This window comes from Ursus americanus, chromosome 12, assembly GCF_024610735.1.
Source record: "Ursus americanus isolate L20-20 chromosome 12, mUrsAme1.1.p, whole genome shotgun sequence".
NCBI lineage: Eukaryota > Metazoa > Chordata > Mammalia > Carnivora > Ursidae > Ursus > Ursus americanus.
The window spans coordinates 56,011,026-56,033,540 of record NC_142138.1 but is presented as its reverse complement, the minus strand read 5'-3'; the positions used below and the strand labels follow the sequence as shown (position 1 = coordinate 56,033,540).

The following is a 22,515-nucleotide window of genomic DNA, read 5'->3' as shown; positions in this document are numbered from 1 at the left end:
GCTTTATTTCTTCTTCTAAATGGGTGACTCTGAAACCAGAAAAGGCTCCAAATTCTAGACAGTGATCTGCTCACTTCCCAGTCTCACAATGGCTAGGGAAGTGGGCAGACCTGTGAGAAACAAACAGCATTTGAACGGCTCTGGTGAGTTGGAGACATACCTCTGAACCAAGAAGGGCAGGTGCTCTACCCTTTATTCTTTTTGATCTGTAATCAGCCATGAAGGTAGGCTACAAAAAGTGCTTCTGAAAAGAATGTGGATGAGATTTCCCAACTCATCTGCTTATCCTGGGTAGGAGTGCAGGAAAATGCAACATGCTGTTAAAGACTTCTCTTGCAAGTTTCAGATTTCCTGAGAAACACCACTAATTTTTTTTCTTTAAAACTTCTTTTTTCCAAAGGAAATAAAACATCCCAAAGATATTTTTGTAATATACTTTCCATCCAAATCCTATTCTTTATGCTTATATTATTGGTATATTTTCCAGCTGAGCTGGAAAACTCATTGAAGAACCAAACCATTGCCCTATAATACCAGTTATTAATGGTCTGAATGCATTCAGGGTTACATATAGGGAAAGAATACTTTCTAGGTATTCTGGTGTCATTCAGAATTACCAGGCTGCAATCAACAAAGATAAAAATTACTGCCATCTGCTTGCTTCTAAAAAAATATCTGTACATGGAGAAATTTTAAAATGTAAAATAGCAATTTATTTTATTCATAGGTCATCAGTAGGCCAATTTGCTCTTATATCAACTAACAAATACTTATCATATCTATGTCTCCTGCCTCATTCTCTTACCAATCTCATGATTCCCGTTTCCTATGGGCCATTACCACTTTTAAGTTAAGTTAAAATATGAGCTCACTGTAGCCTTAAATAGGTGCCCTTCTGAATTTAGAAAATATCAATGGTACCATGACCTTTCTGGCTCCCTAGGATGAAAAATTTGGTCATACGTTATAGACAACTATGTCTCTCTCTACCTAAACCACTGATACCATCAGGCCCCCCACAGAAAGGGTAACTGCCCTGCACTCTGACTTTAGAAGGACCTTTGTATTACCAATATAGAAACATTTTTTTTTTTCTCAAAGGTTTTTGAAAGTTTGGTAAAGATTAAGCAGTTAGGAATTATGGGGGGGGGGGGGACTTCAGAGCTTAGCTGAACCTCGCCAATATCCTACCGGAAGATTCAGGCCTGAGAGAAATCAAGTGAGTATGATGGGAGGTAGAGGGGAGTGGGGAGGTAGGATGAAAATTTTAAGCATTTTCTCGTTTTGTTTTTCTTTTTGTTGTTGTTTTTTTTACTCTTAAAAAATTTTAGGCACCTCAAATTACCCAAAGTGGATGTCTAGGCTGATAGGCTCCCAGATAACTGTGCTTCCTCCCTTTCTGACCTTGGGTGATATAGTTTTGCCTTGATTATATATTCCATAAGATCTCCATTTCAATTTGCTTATTGGCTTTTAAGATATTGAAATTATTGAATCCTATTATTTAATTATTGAATCACTGAATGATTATTATTTATAAGTACTGTAAAGATTATAGTATGTATTCTTAGTTTTCCACCACCTACATAGAGCTAATATCATACCACCTCAGGTCAAATGTAAGAACTTGCAAACATATAGATCCACTTATCCCCTCTTCTCATGCTTTATGCTGTAGTTATCATTTGTATTATATCCACATACATTATAAATTTCATAATAAAATGCTATAAAATATTTTAAACAACCATATATATTTTAAAGAAATAAAGAGGAAGAATACCCACATATTTTCAATTTCCAGTGTTTTTCACTGCTACTTGAAGTTCTAAGTTTTTATCTGTTATCACTTCCTTTTGGCCTGAGAAGCTTCTTTCAGCATTTCTTCTAGTACAGGCCTGCTGGTGATGAATTCTCTGGGTTTTCTTTTACCTGAAAACGCCTTTAATCAGCTTCCATTTGTGAAAGATACTTTCACTGGATATAGAATTCTGGAGTGACCTTTTTTTTTTTTTTTTTTTTTTTCCCCTTTCTTCTTTTTCTTTTCAGCACTCTAAAAATGTTCCGCTGTCCTCTGGTCTTGATTTTTTCTGATGAGAATTTCAGTGGTCATTTGAATTGTTGTTTGCTGATGTGTAATGTGTCTTTTTTATCCTCTTTTTCCATTCAAGATTTTCTCCTTATCATTTGATTTCAAGATAGTCATCTTGCTCAGGGTTCACTGTAACTTTATGTCTCTGGGCAAACTTTGGACATTGCTCCCTCAAATACTTTAGCTCCCCCATTTTCTCTCTCCTATTTTTCTGACACTCTTATTATACATCTATTGGGCCTTTATTTTTTTTTTTTTTTAAGATTAGTATTTTTTTGTCAGAGAGAAAGAAAGAGAGGGAGAGAACACAAGCAGGGGGAGCAGCAGGCAGAGGGAGAAGCAGGCTCCCTACTGAACAAGGAGCCAGATGTGGGACTTGATCCCAGGACCCTGGGATCATGACCTGAGCCGAAGGCAGACACTTAACTGACTGAGTCACCTAGGTGTCCCCTATTGGACCTTTAGATATTGTCCTAAGGTACCTGAAACTTGGTTCATTTTTCCCCCTACCTTCTTTCTCACTGTTTTCTGTATTGGATAATTTCTACAAATCTACTGTCAAGTTCATTGACTCTTCGATCAGCTCCAATCTATTCTTAAGTACATCTAGTAAAGTTTTATAGAAAAATATACTTTTTCAGTACTATAATTTCTATTTGGTTACTTTTTATAGTCTCCATTTTCCTGTAGATATGTTATATCCTCATTTATTGACATCACATTTTCTTACATCCTTCAGTATTGTTTTATGCCTTAAAATCCTAATACCTTTGTCATGTTGAGTTTGGTCTCAGTTGTCTTTTCTGTAGAACGTGGGTTATCTTTTTCTGTTTTCTTCATATATTGAGTAATTTTTAAATTGTATCTGGATATTACAAATGATACTTTGTAGAGACTCTGGATTCGGTTACGTTCTTCTGAAGAGTATTGTTTTTGCTTGTTTGTTTAGTGGGCAGTGACTGTGACCAAATTCAAACTGCACACTGCAAACTGTCTCCTCTGCTATAGCAGCCAAAATCTTAGTTCAGTTCTTTTAGCTTTAGCGAGGCTGCTTGGAAGCTATTCCACGCATTAACAATTCAGGGGCTCCCAGAGATTTAGGCAGAGTTTATACACAGTATTTTATATTTCTCTCTTGACATTTTAGTTGTTGTGGTGGCCTCCACCTGTCCTCTGATTGTTCAAGCCAATAAAAGAAGAAGTTTTTCCATCTGAGTTTTAATTGCACCCCCTCCCCCATCATGCATGGCAGAGACTGAGGTCTACCCTTAGGGAAAAAACTGAAAAAAAGGGAAAAATCACTAGATGCATTTCCTTTCTTGAAAGTATTGACTCCTTTCCAGTATCTGTCTGCTTCTTGTCCCTCTCTAGAATCTTCAAATGTTTTTACTTTTAGTCCAGAGTTTGTAGTTATTATTGGCAGGAAAGTTAGCATAATAGGAAATGCTTGGCCATTACCAGAGGAAGAGCACTTGCTATAGTTTTCAGAGGTGCTTAGAACTACCTAGAAATCTTGGAATGGAGAAGTGAAGTATTGAGAGAAGAACCATCTTGCCTTGGCCTCTTAGATGCTTGCATAGGTAGGTTTCCATTCCAAGTCCAGGCAGATCAGTCACTGCTTATGAGTCTTAGGCCCAGGATACAGTGTCCGCCTTCCTCCAGAAGTATCAGGTTGCTATCACTCTTTCACATGGCAGAACTGGCTGGGTTGAGATGATGGCTCCTTTAAACACTCATTGGGGAGTGGACTATGGGGTCCAGGGTGGGCCAGACAGAGATGCAATTCAATGTATAACATAATTATTTAGGGATGTAGTATTTGAGCTTTCATTTGTATTCATTTCCCACCATGGAAATATTAGGGACAGACTTGCTTCTCTGTATTATTATTATTATTTTTTAAAGATTTTATTTTTATTTATGTATTTGAGAGAGAGAGCACAGAGGAGGGAGGGGCAGGGGGAAAAGGAGCAGGAGAGGGGCAAGCAGACTCCAAGCTAAGTAGGGAGCCTGACCTGGGGCTCGATCCCAGGACCCTGATATCATGACCTGAGCTGAAGTCACACTCAACCAACAGAGGCACCCAGGTGCTGCACTTCTCTGTATTACTAAGACCTGTTTTTCAGATTTATTCCTTCCTTTCTAAATTCACAGCCATCATCGTCCATGATGGTTACTGCAATAATCAATAAGGTCCTTTTTTCAAGCCATTTTATACACAGACAATAGCATAATCTTCTTAGCATTTAAAAAAAAAATTGTCATCCTCCCCAACATATAACACTCTATGTAGACCTACAGTTGTTACTCATTGCTTATCTCTAGTATGAAATCAAAACTCAGTCTGATATTAAAAATCCTCTACTACTATTAAAATGCCTGTCCTCTATGTCCCCTTCTCTAATTGCTCTTCAGCTCTCCACTACACAGAGAATCCTCTCTGCCCATTAACTATTAGCTTGACAAATTGTGATTTCCTCCAACTAGCATGGAATCCCTTCCAAACTCAAAACCCTGCTCAACATCTTTCTTCATCTCAAAGCCAAGAACAACATTTAAAATAGCAAAGGACTAAGGATGTTAAATATCTTAGAATTTCTGTGTTTTATTTTGTTAAGAGATACTATGTTTTTTCTGTTACTTAATTTTATTTACTTTTTATGTGTTAAATATACATAAGAGAATTTACCATTTTAACTATTTTGAAGTGTATGTTTTGTGACATGAAGTGTATTCTCATTGTTGTGGGACATTCACATTTGTTATTGTTGAGTTGCAAGTTTTTTTTTATATACTCTAGATAAAAATTCAGTATCAGATATATGATTTGCCAAGAGTTTCGTCCATCTTGTGGATTGCCTTCCACTCTTGATAGTGTCCATTAATGTGTAAAAAGTTCTAATTTTGATGAAGTTCAACCAATCCATTTTTCTGTTGTTGTTGCTTGTGCTTTCATGTTACATTCCAGAAATCACTGCCAAATCCAGTATCATGAAGTTTTCCCGCATGCTTTCTGCTAAAAGTTTCATATAGCTCTAATATTTAGGTCTTTGATCCATTTTGAGTTAATATTTGATATAGTATAAGATATAGATCTAAGTTCTTTTTTTTTTTTCTTTTTTTTGCATGTGGATATCCAGTTTTCCTAACACCATTTGTTTAAAAGACTGTCTTTTCTCTTTTAGTGGGATTGGCACCCTTTTCAAAAATCATTTAGTGATATATGCAAGGGCTTATTTCTGGACTCTATTATATTCTATTGCTCTATAAGTGTATCTGTGCTCTGATACACACGGTTTTGATTACTATAGCTCTGTCGTAAGTTTTGAAATAAAAAAAAAGTGTAACACTTCCAACTTCCTTCTTCTTTTTCAAGATTATTTTGGGTATTTGGACTTACTTGAGATTCCATATGAATTTTATGGTGGATTTTTCTACTTCTGCCAAAAGTGTCATTGGGATTTTGTCAGAAGTTGCATTGATTCCATAGATCACTTTGCATAGTATTGACATCTCAACCTCTTCCAGCTCATGAACAGGAGATTTCTTTTCATTTATATTCTCCTTCAATTTCTTTCAGCAATGTTTTAAGTTTTTAGTGTACAAATCTTTTGCCTTTTTGGTTAAGTTTATTCCTAAGTATTTTACTCTTTTTGTTGCTATCGGAATGGAATTGTTTACTTAATCCCCTTTTTGGATTGTTCATTGTTAGTTCATTGTTAGTGTACAGAAACACAACTGATTTTTGTGTGTTGATTTTGTATTCCGTAATCTCGCTAAATCTTAACTTTAACTTTAACTTTAATTTTTTAACTTTTTAACTTTATTGTTAAAACTAATTTTCTTCAATGATATGTTCAATGAATAGAATGTGAAAAATACAGAAAAGCACAAATACGTAAAATTATCCACAATTCCTCCACTCTGAGATAGCCATGCATTATGTTCTTTCATTTTCTTTCTCTCTTCTTCTCACAACTATTAATATTTTTAGTCCTCTTTTGCTATTTAAGAGTATATAATGAACTTGAATTATTTTAGTTAAGACATATGTTCATAAAAGGTCACTGCCTGTTTCCTTGTCTCCTCAGCTCAAATTTTTTGAAACCCAACCCTGGCTCTATCAATATTTAAAAGCCTCATTTACAAATTGTAAGATGGCTGTTATATATTTTTTAACTCCTTAGTTACTGAACCCAAGAGACAAATGTCATTTGAAGACTGCTTTGGGACATACAGTGCTATTGTTATTTTACTAAATATTTCTTGAGGGTGGGCAGGAGAGTCCAATTCTTTTCGTGGACTTGTTCTCACTGAGGAAAGAAATTATGAGTCACAATTTTGGTCTTAGAGCACCAATCACACAATAATAAAAGAAACTCACTTATCATGAATAGATATATGACTCTGATATCTGAGGTAGATAAATTTTATGCTCTATCTTTGGACAACTGACTGAAGTCTTAAGCTTTGCAACTTTAGTATTTTAGATGAAGTGGCATTACCAAAAATATTGGGCTTAACTCCAGGTCCCTTGCAGTCTTATGGAAGGGTACACAAAGGGGGTCACAGGATGCCAAGTGAAAAGAGTATAGATACTTAGAATTGTTGGTTTACATGATGCTCAAAAGGGTATTCCACAGACATTCATTCACCCCATCAGAAAATATTTGTTGAATCTCTACTCTGCCAGGCCCAGTTCTAGGCATGGGGGACAGACAGATCAGTGAGTAAAATACAATAAGTTCCATCTGGGTCTAATTTCTCATTATGCAACAGTATCATCCTTGGCTAGTTGGTTTAACCATTCTGTTTCACATCCGAAAAAGAGGGAGTTAGATTACATTATGTCATGGTTTCTTTCAGTTCTAAAAGAAATGATTTTGGAATGCTGATTCTATTTGGCATACACACTGCCTATATAATTCCAGTATAGGAATTCATGATGCTGTCTATTCCCAACCTGACAAATTGCTGACCTCTTAGACTTCCCCCTCCCATCATCTCTTCACTTCCCCTCCCCCTCCCCCTATCTGTTCTCTGTTCCCAGCAACACTGGAAGCTCTGTAATTACACATGGATGTCACCAATATGTTGTAGCAACTTCACTTCCCTGATGTTCCGTTAAAACCAAATTAGTAAAAGCAGCCAGGGCAGCAACCAATTCCTAGACAAGGTGATATCCCTTAGCCGTATACTATTTTTGGCTTTACTGGGCTCTCATTTGTTATTCATTAGCACTCCCAAGGAGCAAAAGAAAGGCAGTATGCATTTAACTAAAATCAGCCTGTGGTTTCAAGAATATCTTCCAAAGCAAATGAAAAAAAAAAAAAAGAATATATTAAATACGAGTTAATCTTATTTTCCTTTAAATACATGATTTTAGTTGATTGCTGTAATTAGAGTTTGAAAAGCTTACATTCGAGAGAAATAGAAATCTTCCAACATCTCTATTTATCTCTGAAACAGACCAGATTGTACCACTTGGCATTTCATTTTTTACATCTTTGCATCTTCCATCACAATTTCTCAAGCTTAAAAACAAAACAAAAATATCCCTATCTATTCCAATACTGTACTTAATTTCCCTTAATTCTTAAAGAAAGATACACAGTACTCCCCAAGGTTCAAAAAATAAGAGCAACAGTTAAAAAAAGAAAGGTACTCCCTATCAAGGCCATACTTTCCTTAACATAGTCTCATTTTTCCCCCAATGTAGCAACAATATAGGAAAGATGATAGCTAAAATTAGATCTCACTGTGAAATATCAATCTGTTCTTAGTGCTGCAAATAGTTCAAACATGCACACTCGTACACACACACACACACACACACACACACACTGTTTTCATTTATTTCCTTATATCATATGAAAAGTCCAATAGTATTAGAGATTGAAGTGAAAGGATTTTGTTACCCCACATGATTTCTGTTGACGCTAGTTATATGAGGGTATTAATAGATGCTTTTTGGCTAAGTTTGGGAGGTTCTGGGTAAGTAAAATGGAAACATTTCTTTATCATAGGATATCTCGGGGCCTTTAATTTGCTCACACACATTGTAATTCTCCTACAAGGAAATACTGCAAACATTTCCCAAATGTGTTTGACCATTATGGCCTTTATTTGAAGAGTAATTCTCAAAAACAAACGTAGTGTAACATTCTTATTTTGTAGATGAAGAGACTCTGCTCACAGTGGTTGGGACTTGCTCTGAGCTCACAGGGTTAATAGCAGAGCTAGAGCTAGAACCTATTTCTCCTGACTCCTAGCCAATGTTTCCTTCTATAGTAAGACAAACAATAATTTGAGGTCCTAATGTTTTAGTCTCTGTCTTCTCGATACATTCCTAACACAGTATCGGTTGTCTTAGGTACCAGTCACAAATCAAGAAAGAGCTGATACAGTAGCTATCCTAATGGAACAATATTCTGGATAGGGATCTGTGGACCATTGGGATTTGTGAGGCTCTTATATACAGATTTAAGACCTAGTCTAGGGGCACCTGGGTGGCTCAGTCAGTTAAGCTTCTGCCTTCCACTCAGGTCATGATCACGAAGTCCCGGGATAGAATCCCACATTGGGCTCCCTGCTCAGCGAGGAGTCTGCTTCTCCTCTGTCCCTACCCCCTACCCCCTGCTCGTGCTCTCTCTCTCTCTCAAGTAAATAAATAAAATCTTAAAAAATAATAAAAAAATAAAACCTAGTCTATCCATTGAGTCAAAGATTTTCAAGTGGAATTTCAGGAACAAATTCATTTCCCAAAACAAGTATTTTAAAAATTTCCTTTCCCCTTTACCACTGATTCAGTGACCTTGTTCACATAGTTTTCTTACCTATAAAAAGGACGCAGAAATAGCAACCATCTTATATGCAATGCAGTTAGTTCTGGTTAAACTAAAATATTTAGTTCTAAAAGTTACTTACTTGAAATATAGACCTATATTGCAATGAAATCAACATATTCACACAATCTGATTAAACCCATTACTATGAAAAAGCCCATGACATTAATACATTTGTTCTTATATCTGGACAATGAATGGAAATGGTGTCTCTTCCGAACCCCTGATTACATATATTCACAAAAACTCTTACACTAAATATAAACCAATGGCCATGGCCTCCTAATTTATCAGGAAATAACTCTGATCCTAGGGACAAGAAAAACAGCAAGACCAAAGATGTCAACCACTGAATTGAAATTAAAAGCATGGCTCCAGAAGTTGGACTCAAGAGCTGAGTGCACCTCTGTTTTCCATAGTTGGGGCATGTAGACCTAGCCAGAATGTAGCTTCTTAGACAAATGCTGAATTAAGTAAGGCAGGAAATTATTTCACTTTTAATTATGTGATATTTTGCCTAACCTTTTGTTTCTTAAAAAGGAGACATCTCTCCTTTAATGACCCACTAGTTTAAAAAAATCTATGGCACTGGGGAATTAAGGATAAGGAGACAAGCTCTTAAACTGGGTTGTTTTTCTGCACACTAATGAAGTTCATAACTTAATTGGAGGAATTATTAGATACATTCTTTCCTTATAATGGTGCAAACCTCAGAGGAAAGTGAGCTGCTTATGCATATATTCTCCTTATAATTCAAGAAATCCTCAAGGATTTAAAAAATATGTTCTGAATCAGAATGGCACTCAGTTGTCCACTTAAAACGGGTTCATACCGTAAATCTTGATTCTAAGCATTGCCACTGGAGTTAAGTAGCAATGCTTTTGTGTTTTTTTAAATTTTTAATTATGATTACTAAGCTTTTCATTTGAGCACTTTTATTTACTGAACTTCATTCTTCCTTTAAAAGAAGAGGAAATTAAATTTTAAAAATTTGGACGGTAAAATGGTTAAATATTCATTTAACTTGAAAAAAAAGACTAGAAGATAGGATCATTGACCGCAAATTTATGAAATGTTATTATATGAAAGAAGTAGTATACTTACTCCCTATAGTTCCAGAAGAGATAATGTGGACTAATATATGGAAGTTAAAAGGAAAAGCAGATTATTCTCAATTGAAAGGTAAACTCTCTTAAAATAAGCTAGGGTAGTTGGTAATTTCCAAGTTAATCCATTAATATCTGTGGTTTGTTTGTGTTTGAAGATGCCCATTAAGCAGAAGTGGTTGCAGGTGTTAGAAGTTTATGGAAAAATATGGGGGGGAGGTGGCAATTGACATTTAGAACATTCAGTTCATTTATTTTTTTCTCCCCAGAAAACAAGAAACTGACATCAGAATTATATTTTAGCAGTGAAGCACCTAGATCTAACATAATATGATAAATTAACCCAGTTACGCATTATAAAATTGATAAAAATGAGTTAAGAAGTTAGGGTTCAGATAAACACACAGTGACCTGGTATAGTGAAATACAAAGCCAAGAGTCATGGAAAGGGTGACTCCCAGAACATTCCAAAAGGGGCAGAGCCACAAGACTCACTGGTTCATTGTTGCCATTGAAAGATGGCACCTTTGGGAATATTCTGAATCTTCTGTATGGATTGAGCCCCCTTCAGGCTAGAGTGGCTAGAAAAGCATAATGTAGACAGCATGAAGTTTGTAATTAGCAACAAGATTTTGTCACTTTATTCTGTGTGGGATGTTAAAAAAAAAAGTCATAGACCTTCTCCGTTCCTCAGTTTTCTCATCTGAAAAATGGGGTTAAATAATCTCTGCCTGCCTCACAATTTTCTTGTGAGGATTCAAAGAAAGAAGGTACCTTCCAAGAACCTTGTAACCTGAGTGCCATACCAATGTAAAGGTATTAACGGGGGCTATTAGAATGACCTCAATTCATCCCCCCTTTTCTGATTTCCTCCTGTTTCTCCAATTATTTCTCAATTTCCTTCAGAAATTACATCTTACATGACAGTACTCCACAGAGTTCTGTAAATGTTCTATAAGTGACCATAGTCGTTTATAATTGTAAGGGAAAACCCCCTATCATATCATTGTCATCCATTCCCTACACTTCAACCATCACATGGAAGGTGATCATTTTCAAACCTATATTTCTAACTCAAACCTCTCTCTGCAACACCAGAGCAGTATTTTTAAATCCTTGACTGGACTCTCCATTTGGATCCCTACCAAAGTCTTTTCTTCAGCCCTTCCTTCTTCAAAACCTGATTGGTCACCAAGTCCTACTGACTTTGTACACAGCTCTTTCAAACCCTTACGTGATGATGGCTTTTGTGGGATTTAGAGAGCTTTTCTGGACTCCCCATTTGGGTATCAAGACTTGGGAGTTACAGTTGTTCCCCCGCGGAGCCACGTTACAGCTCTCTTTATCACCCCTGCAGTTCCTTGCTAACCACAGCTGCACTGAAATATCCCCTTACCATTGCCTTACCATGTGTCTCACCTGCGCTTTGCTGCTATATGAGAATCCATATCATTTTAGATTTCCTAGGACATGGCGGGGGCGGGGCTCAGAGGCCAAGACTCAGGAATCCTTCAGTGCTTCTTGGAGATGCTGAAGACCCCGAGAGAGAAGATGGAAGGGCATCTCGCAGGATTTGTCCACTCCACCAATTCCCAACTACCTGGATTTCCTCAACATGCTGTGCTGTTCTCAAGCGTCACTGGTCACCTAGTGCAGCCATTCCGCCCTGGCTACTTGGCGTTGTACGGCGCCAATTTCAAGTTGCCCATGCAAATGTCACATCCTCATCAAAGCTTTTCCTAGGCTTCTCAGATTAAATTGGTTTATCCTTCCCTGTCATCAGCGCATTTCACTCATTCACGTGGCAAAAGCACTCAACCCAAGTTGTCATCATTTTTTTGTTTCCGGGTCTGTGCCTGCTCTGGTTTCAGCTCCTTGAGAGCGTGACTATGCCTTGTGTATCTCTATATACCCGCCGTCTAGCCCAGCGTCTGTCCCAGGGGGAGAGGAAGTATTTTTTTGGCGACAGAAAGAAGGAAGGTGTTATAAAAGCAGAATCTGTTAAGCAGTAGGACCGCCCAACCTCAATAATTAGGACTAATTGAGAAGAATGAACCAATGCCAGGCCCAATGCTTCCAAAGCACCTTGTAGGACGCCTCTCATAGGAGAGGTGAAAAGTAAATATTCTGGACGATTTATTCAAATGTTGGCTAGGAAAATCCTGTGGTTAGAGAACTTGCAGGGTAACTGGTAAGCCTTTGGTAACTGGCAGAGCACTTCCACATCACATGTTTTTTTTTTCCCCAAATTATTTGAGAAAATTTGAAGAAATACCCTACAGTTTTGATACTTTTAAATTTCCCCAGTGTTCTTGCTTACCTAACAGCACATGTCTTTGCACTAACGATTTGAATGCCTCGCTTCAAGAAAGGGAATTTCAACCTCATTTTGTTCTCATTACAGCAAATACCCATGGCGGTGACATTCAAACTGTGAGCATTTACAAATATATCTGATTTCTCCTGAGGGTGAGAATGTTGGGGGCCTTTCTCACTCCAGACACCCACTTAGAGTGGTTTTGTCCCCACCACTTTGCAGATCCTGGATTAGGCAGGGAGGGTGTTGTTCTGAGATGGGGCAGTAGTGAGATGAAGAAAGCACCCACAAAGGTACACAAACGGAATAGAGAGCTAGCGCCCCCTGGCTTCTTTCTTGGAGATAAACAATGGGGGCACAGAAGGCAAAATCAATTCTGTAAATGGGAAGGGACCACCAACTACCTGTGAGGTGCTCGGGCAGGCACTGCAAGGGGTAAGAAATGAATAAACACCACGGAGAAAAAATTATTGGTAATACAAATGTTAAGAAATATTGTGTAACAAGGCAAGTAATGGAGATGTGTGTTAGAGTTTTCCATGCCGCTGACAAAAGTTCTGACAATTCTGTCTTAAAATTTTTGAGGTTGAAAAAGATTTTCTATTATCTTATGTCTGAAATCAGTACCCCAATACATTGCTGGTAGCACATCTTACAGATAAATGAGCACATTGTCAAATGTTTGTCTTTCAAATTTAACAATTATTACACTAAATCACATTACTTCCTTGAAACTGTTCATCTCAAAGAAATAATAAATAATGTTGAGTTTATAGTCTATAAAATCTGTGACAAAGATAGTGTCCAACTTTTCAATTAATTTAATTATGGAAAGCTTAGAAGGAAATAAAATATTTAAAAATCAAAATTTCCAATTGTGTAACTAAGAAAACATTTTGGACATTATCTGTATTTAACAGCCTATGAATCGAACTCCCTGTCTGTATAAAAAGATGTTCAGAACAAATATCTACTCTTCATTTCTCCTCTCACCCCTCATCTGGGTAGATTTTATTTATGCATTAGACGACCTTTTTGGCCATTAGAACCATCTTGCTTCAGCAGTTAATTAACACAAGTACCATAATTTAATACAGTTAATGCTACTTGATGCCCTTTAATGTACCTTCCATTAGTGATATTATTGTAGTATTACCCTGTAAATTAAAATGAGATCAAGACTAAGAGAGCCACTCTTTAATTAAGGTACTGGCACACTGCACTCGTCTATTATTCACTAGAGAAAATCACCCTGATTTACTGAAGTAGGACATCCATAAGTCAGAATTAGTCCATGAAGATTATTAGGTTTATTGAACAATGTAAGTACTACGGAGTCGCTGAGATTGCCAACAGCCATGTTTCCTCTTTTCCCTCCATTATCTTAATAAATACACAATGAGAGGGAGTAAATGGAAGCAAAATAAGTATGCGGCCAAAGAGGCATAAAATTTTTATGATGGGATTATAGTTTTTGTCACCAGTAAATAGGTATGAGATGTGTCGCATGCTTAAAGGAACATAAATACTACATTAGTCTAACAACAATCAAAACATCACTTTTGCACCAACAACGGTAGCCAGTATAAAACATAAAGGCCGTGTGCACACGTGCATGAGAAGGTGAGAATAGAATTCATTGTCAAGTCAAAGATTCTCCACCTGTTTGTTTCATAGCTGAAAAATCTCGTACTGCCTGTCCACTCTTTTATGGATAGCTGCCCGCTTTTCCCAAATAATTCATGCAATTCCCACATTACCGTGTGGGTATTAGTAGAACAAGAAGTCAAAACGTGTCATTATGATGATCAGATGTAGACACATAGTGTCGTGTTAGATGTTACAGTCATGTCAGGGATGGCAAAGAGAGGGTTGAGGGAGATAAAGGCCTGGTTATATTTTGGAAAGTTTCTATTGATGATGTCTTTGACAAGGAACCCCTAGAACTTTCTTTTGGGCATCATCAAGTATTATTCAATCTTTCTACAGATGATTTGCTATATAGAAACAGACGACCTAGACCGCCAACCCTACTGAGGTTTTCAAGGGGAAAATGTACATCTCAGCTTCTGTGCTGAACGGCTGGTGCACCAGTGGCGCCTCAACTGCTCTCTTTAGTGCCTCCATTTCCCTTATATAACTTAAAAGCTGGAGACACGCCCGAGCCGTCAGGCCTTGCTTCCTCAGTCCCTCCCCTAAGATAAAAATACCCCAGCCATCTGGTGCCTAGCACAGTACATGCCAGCAACAGTTTTGCCCTGAGGAATTTGGACAGAGTTTAGAGGTGACAGAGAAGGACCTTATGCAAGGAGCTCACCTCTACTGGACCTTTCTCTCTTGCCCAGCTGCTTCCTCACTAGCTTACAGCTTGTAAGCTTACTAGTTGACAGCTGAACAGGAAAAGACAGCAGAAGTGAGTCCCAGAGAAGGGAGGATGGTTCCTGCGAACTCCCCAGAGCCCCAGAAATGCAGTCGGAGGATACTAGTAGGATCAGGGATAAAAGAAAAGTGGTAAATCTGGTGGGAGTCTACTTTTCTAGCATGCCACTTTAAAGAGACAGTATCTCTGACCCCCATAGAAAATGCATAAAAACGCCTGTCGCTTGAAAGTGTAGTTACACTCTCTTTTTTAAATAATCAGGGGAAACAAAAACGAATGTGCAGTAACAGAAATAAGCTCCAACAATGGTTTACTTCCCAACCAAAACTTCACAAGATTGCCTTCTTTACAAGTGGAAGATGATACAGTGTTTGCAGAAGTTAGACTCTAAGGACTTTGGCTTGGATTAAAAATTTCTCAGACTGCAAGAAAACTGAATTAGATGATTTTATCTAACAGTGAAGATCACACTAGGATTCAAATTCAAACCTCAGCTTATGAATTTTGACACTTATTCTTGTAGATGAACAGAATACTTGTGACTTTGTTGTAGAATGCTATGGTTAATAAGATCAACATCAATTATTTCTATGTATTATAATCCCCAAGAATAAGAACTGGACACTGACGATCTCTTGCAATAATGTTTACGAGTATAATGGCTACATTTTTCTACAAATAGCCAATTCATATTTCAGGCCACAGTTCCAGATTGCCCTCTCGTGGTGCCCTGCTAATATATGAACTTTCCTCTACACCCTGGAACCCACAAGCTCAGTGCTGTAACAGTGCCTACCTCTCTCAGAAATATTATTTTGCTTTCAAGATATCTTCACTGTATGTCACCAAGACCTCAGTTAGTAGTTTTTAAAGAGGTCCCATTGCTAAAGACTCTTGACTCTTCCTGGAGGAACATGAAGTTGGAACAAAGCTGAGAGGAGGTGGCCACCAGTTCCTGCTACTGCCCACCGTTCAGATTCTGAAACCTCTACTACCACACCGAGGTCATGCCCACCACTCCATTCTGTGTGCCCATTATCCTTCCTTCTAGTGTTCAAATACAACACTATTGTCAAAACATAGGTTGAGTCAACTCTCGGAAAGACCAGGGAGTCTCAACACTTCTCCAATTTCTGAGGACTGGGTGACATGTCCTAAGGGATGCTGGAAGCCAGTTAACCTAATGAAGTCTGCTGTATTTGTTTAAATTTTAGGATTGCTTAATGAAACCTACACAATTTATGGGCCGTTCATATTCTTAACCTCATATAGTCTAACGTGAAACTCACTTGGCATTTATAGAATGATTGTTGCTTTGCTTTCTCTTTTTTCCATTTTGCTGTATACCTCACTCATCTTTAGTTTTCCCAACAAATTATCTCATGCTTCGACTCCCACCAGTTAGTTATTTGGATACCAACCAGACCATCGTTAATAAATCTGGTTGAACAGCTCTACCTTAGTGGTCCTGGTTCTTATGACTTGAGTTTTTCATTAAAGCATCCTCAAAATTCTTGGGAACTTGCGCAAGTGTGTCTTTTGATGTATTATCAAAACCAAAGATATGCCTGACAGTGACCACTAATGGGTTTAAACTCTGGTCCATCTGTAATTGACCCCCAGAATGAAGGGAGCCTGCCTCAGGTCCATATTAAAGTGGCAGTATATCTTTTTAAGGCAATAACCACCAAAACCCTGAAACGCAGAGCTCACTCCTTTTTAACGAATGCATTGTGCTTCCTAAATGGCTGGTTCTGATCTAGTAAATTTAAAGGGTTCTGATCTTTAAACTGGTTCTGATCGAGTAAATTTAAAGGGATATAACTTACAGTTCAGAAACTTTTTTTTTGTGCAAGACCAGGAAGCATAAACAGAGAGATGCACCATGTTGAAACCCTGTCTGGCATTTGAAAACAATGGAAAGACATAATTCTTGTTTTTCGGTATCTTTTATAGAGCAGCTGGCTTTGTTCCCCCTGGCTTCACTGCCTTAAAGATTTAAACCACCCCCTGATCTAGGGACTTCCTTGGACTCAAATAAGATGCTACTTCCCCCCCTCTTCTGTTTAAATTCTAAGAAACCCTGCCAGGTTCAGGTTCACTGAGATTGGGTCTGGGATTACAAATTACTGCTGAGTAAGAAGGGTCTCAAATTTCTCCAAACCCAGCTCTAGACTGGTGTTCCTGAGCAAATGTTGTAGTCGAAACTGCCACGTGTCACTCTACAGCTATGGGACCAACACACTGGCATTTTCTTTGAACAACCATTCTCATTCAAGTCAGACAGATGTTTTCTTACCTTCCGTGCACCTTTATGTCTGAGATCGCATAAAAATAGCGTGCCAAGTGTAGCTCGTCTACAAATATTTCCCCAACCGCTGGTCTCAAAAGCCTTATCCTCAGATCTGTGACTGTAAAGAAATCTCTGAGTTTCTTGGTTGTATCCAGCTGTCCGTAGAGAGAAGCCATATTGCGCAGCCATGGTCCAGCAAAAAATGCAAACCTGTCTTTGATTTCAAAGTGGATTATTTTGCTATTTGTCATATATCCCGTAGAGTACTCTTCGGTGCAAATGATTTCTAAGACCGTATGTTGGGATAAATCCTTCACGGATTTGGGATCCATGTGAAAAGCATCTAAGCAGTCTGTGGCGTAATACTGGTAGGGCTGCCATGTTCGTCCATAATCGAGAGATTTCTCCAGGATCATTTGGTCTGGACGCCCCGATTCAAAGGTAATAACTATGTTGTCTGTGAGCTCAATGGTTTTGCTCCACGACAGAGTGATGTTAACCTGGAGAGGCTTGGGATATTCCTTCCAAGTAGCAGACTGCCAAAATGTGGAGGGATGTCTTCCTTCAAAATCAAACATCAGCTCAGGGGGATGGGCCAGCTCAGGGGTACTTGCATCACACTCATTATTGCACATGTAGGGGTTGCCCTATGGAAGAAGAACAAAAGAGGATGCATCAAAACGCTGGTTTGACACAAGTCTTGCCATATTGCTGCTGCTGAGTAAAAAGCTAGGAAGGAAAGAAACGGGGGGGACCCTGTTTGCAGTAATCATTTTTATTTGCCCTAACTGGATTCTCCTCTTTAATAGCTTTTAAAAAAATGAGGCAATATGGTAATTTTCTTGTCTGGTTTCTTTCCATGGGCTTTAAGAAATGAAAACAGTTTATTTATCCCATATGTGTTAGACCCATAATGCGGTCCCAGAAGCACAAAGACACCGAGCAACTGTCTAACAGCTCAATACCTCTGCGTCCTCTTAGAAAGATGCTAGAGGAAAGCAAGGAAATTCCTCCATGCCTCAAGGACGTTCCTCAAGAGCACAGTTCTTTAAAAAGTCATTTTTCAAGCAAACCTTTAGAATTGGCAATGAACCGTACATACCTGCGCCCTGTTTGGGAAACAATACCCCCATACAACATTCAGCTTCTTCTTGCTTTGCCTCAAATCCATCATACTTAACTAGGTCCCTGCTTCATAAAGTCTGCTCTTAAAGCATTTACTTTGTTCACCACAAATCATTAAAATGTGGTATGCTACAGGCTCTGGGGCTTGGTCCAAACATCTGCCATCCTATTAGCTAGAGGCAAGGGGATTGCATAGGCAAAGACTTGGGGCAGGATTGCGCTCCAAGTTATGAGGACGGGAAAATCCAGTACTTAATTAGAAGGATGAGCCACGGCTACTTGAGGTGTGACTCTGTGCCGGCCCCGAGTCACCTGTCCATGGATGTTAGCCATTACTATTATTTCCCCCGACAAAGGCTGTCTCCTTCACCGTCCACTCAACAAGAAGCTGGAAATAAATCTTGTATCACAACAAGTTATAACACCACTTACGCTACACTTAATGGCTGCTTTCAGTTTTCATCAGATGATTCCACGGAAAACAGCTGGCTCCCTGATTTTTGTTTATTTTGTGTTTAAGAAAATAAATAGTATCATTTGGAGTCAACTATTTAGGCATTTCTCCCTAATCCTCTACTGGGTAATTATAAGCACGAATGGGTGAAAGAATCGACCCTCTGACATTGTCCTTAGGCTTTTTCTTGTAATTACAATTAGATTTTTTTTTTCTTTTTCATGAACTGAGAGCTTTTCATCATACCTGCAGGATGCATGAGCTGGGTCTCAAATAATGAATTTACACTTTAGACCTCGATGCTCAGTTATCAGCTGACTCCCGTGAAATGTAAGATGAACACTGGAGAATTGCTTTGGCCTCTCGAGAGGCCATTTCTCCCACCTAGTCAGCTAATACTTTCACTCTCTCTTTCCCATTAGTGCAACTGAATCCTAAAGCTGGCAACAGGTTTGGGGGACTCAAGCATAACTGAGATGGGGTAGGAGAAAGGAGAGAAGGTACGTTATTTGAGGAACAGAACTGTTTGAAAAATACATTCAAGGCATCAGTGATAATGGAAATGTTCCTGTACTTCTCTCTCAAATTTCAATTCCCTATTCCTGATCCCAGCGTCTGTGGCACTATTTATAGTATCCCCTTCAAAACGAGCCAAGGGGGGGGGGATAAGTTTCTGTTCCAGGTGGAATATATCACCAAATTTATTATTATTTAAACTCTCTTAAGCATACCAGAGAGCCAAATGCAAAGCTCTGCAAACTGGCAAAGGCTTTTTATGGAGGGCTATAAATATTGTGGAATCTGTCAAGATTTATAAATTCTAAATATATGTAAATGCACATTTTACTGGAAGGGGTCAGGTTTACACAAATCACACCTTCATTTGAAATTTACTGAAAAAATATGGTCACTTCAAGATCTACCAGCATGTAGCCATCTGCACAATCATTAACTTGGATGCTACCACCTTCCTCCTGACAAAAGCATCTTCATCTGAGGTCAAGGGTATCCAAACACAGGAAATCAACTCTGCAGGATACAGCAGAGTGAGTTATCAGACATTTGTATTAAGTTATGTTGAAAGATAGCATTTCTTTGACTTCACCATCGATGTGCAGATCCTCTCAGATGGGGATAGGGTGCTGAGACAGAGAGAGAGGCACAGCAGGCTGATTCTGGATATGGGTGGGTCCTAGCAAACCCGTTTTAGGAAATACACTTGACGATATCTATCTAAAAAGCATTCATTCCTACATTAGGTAAAAGGTGTTGACAATAACCATCATTTATTTAGCACTTATGGGCCAGATACTTTACATGCATTATCCTGGGTAATCCTTTCCTCTCCTACTTTATGGAAGAGAAAACTGAGGCACAGAGAAGTGTTACATAACTTGTGCAAGGTCATATCACAAAGTGAGTAAGGGAAGAGCCAAGACCCATTTCTCCTGCCCCTGCCCTGACCTTGTCAGTTCCCAAGGCAATGGTGTTACCTGTGATGCAACCTAGTCTTAGAAACAAGGATTGGTAGTAGAAAGGAAGAGTCTAAGAGTTTTAGAGCCCTAATGAGCATTATCATACATCTAAGATGTCTTCAAGTAATGAATCTTCCTTAGCTTCATGTAATACCTCGTTTCAGAACCTTTATTTGACCATGGAGCCCCTTTTTGCTTTCGTAACCCCTCTTTATATGCCCCAGAGGTGGTGTTCTGGAGAACATCCTTTGAGATTCTCTGCTTTGTATTACTCTTAAAAATTGTAAACGTGTGGATGCCAGACAGCACTGCACAACTTGAAGTTTGAGTCCTTTTATGAAGACATGGCCACACAAAGCACTCAGTCTCTGCTTTTGTTCCCCAAGGACACCCTTCCACGGGGGCTCCGCAGGACAGCCGGCTCAGGATAAATGCTTCCATTTACATCAAATTGTCAGCCATCAAAATGCGTGCCAGGACAAGAAGACAATTTTATTGCTTTGCACTGATCTGGTGCTTTAGGCACCTGAAAAATGAGAAAAAAAGTTTCATGCATGCAATAATTATTTATTGATTGCCCACTGTACTACTATATTTAAGGCACTTGTCTTGGCTTTCAGGATGCAGTAGTAAACAAACCCAAGTCCTGGTTTTCGGCAGACCTTTCATTTTAGTTGGGGGAGACGCACTAAACAAACAAATACATAATGTTCCATAATGTTACTTGGTGGTAGCCGCTCTGGAGAAAAATAAAACCAATTAAAGGGGGAATGGTGTTGGAGGAGGGATACTGACTGTAATTTTATATTGGGAGGTCAGAGAAAGCCTCTCCTGGATAATGTGACATTTGAGCAGATTAAGAACAATTCCCCATTTACACCAGAGATGATCGGAGTTTGACCAGAATGACAGTTTCGTCCTTCATCTGACTCTACTCTTAGTGATAACTTCAGCAGCATAGCAATTTATGGAAATGGATGAGTAAACAAATCATTTCTAATGAGAATCTACACCAAATGGCTGTAGATTCAAAAAAACAAAAAAATCGATCGAACCATTTTTATTTCATAGCCCTCATGTGCTTTTAGGAGATTCATGATTTGATGACCATTATCATAATTTACTGAGAGAGGATGATATTGACAGAAAATTAGTAGGGGGAAAAAAAAAGATTTCATTTTGGTCCCCTAAGAAAAAAGCCTGCATTTGTGGTGAGAGAGAAAGAAAAAAAGAAAAAGCTGAAGAAGCTGAAACCTTACTCTTCTAGAAAGAGAAACCTGGAGGAGAGATTATACGCTAAAATATTTCGTGTAAATATTTCACATGGGTGTGATCTGTAATACTGTTGTTACAGAGAATTATCAATATGAAAACAATTGCTGTTAAAAGGATTAGATTAATTAAATTTTCAACTACTTCAACCCCACCCTAATCCTCCCTAATACCATTAACAATGAAATTTATATAAGAAAAATAACTTTCCCCTACTTGTGAAAGCAAAGAACACTCCTTGCTGCTAAATCTAACAGATTCAGGCATTAGCAAGTGTAAGTAATTATTTTGTGGCCAGCAGGCAGCTTTAAATAGATCTTAATTTAAGTCCTACAAGCAACAGATCCTTAACTGATTGTCTATGGACAAAGCAGAAAATATTTATGACTGCACTGATAATATTTACACCATTAAGAAATGCCTAAATAATTAAACAGAATATTGCTGCTAAATGTTTTTATAACAATTAGAAGATGAAGATTGTGATGCTTAATTTCATTAAAAAAATGTTAATATTTTACCTCTGGGAGAATTGAAGTTAGTTATTAATTAGCACTTTGTAACCAAAGTAGAATGTTATTCTTCCTTAATGTGCTTTCAGAACTTCAAAGGATAAATAAAATTTGAGACATGTTTTTATTGTGTCTATTGATAGAATTACCTTCCTTCTGGCAAGAGATACTTTGACAAGCATGTCCTTTCAACCGAGATCTGCTAGACCTTTCAGAGTTAAAAAAAAAGAAAATCCTACATAAGCAGTATTAACATAATACTTGTGGTTCCTACCATTTTGAACTTCGCCTTCCAAGCTTTACCTTATTGGCAGACTATTGGGAATGACAGTTGGAAATGTCGGGAATTCTCCTAAGAGGTTCACTACTGAACTGTATGTTACATGCCAAGCAGGCATGTACTTACAAGTGGTGGTGAGAAGCATTTGGATTAACACTTACACCGATTGTGAAAAACAGTGAGACGGAGCTGCCTCACATCCATTTGCATCTGGCACGTCCTTGCTTGTTTGGTCACTAAGTGACATTTGAAAAAAAGACACATAGGTAAAGGGAACAGAAACAGTAGTCTGGGATAGTTCTCCCAACCTGCTTCCACTGTGACTTTGAAATAGATATCACCATGTCTTTGCCAATGCAAGGCT

At 38.2% G+C, this 22,515-nt stretch overlaps 1 protein-coding gene across 2 annotated transcripts in view; it reads right to left on the bottom strand.

Annotated features, from left to right (window-relative positions):
• The window catches only part of NTNG1 (netrin G1), a 311,481-nt gene that overhangs the window by 125,440 nt on the left and 163,526 nt on the right, over window positions 1–22,515 (bottom strand). For both annotated transcript variants that reach the window (XM_045801633.2, XM_045801632.2), the window contains exon 3: window positions 17,040–17,680. In XM_045801633.2, coding sequence (XP_045657589.1) covers window positions 17,040–17,680 — 641 coding nt within the window. The remainder of the gene's footprint in view (window positions 1–17,039; window positions 17,681–22,515) is intronic.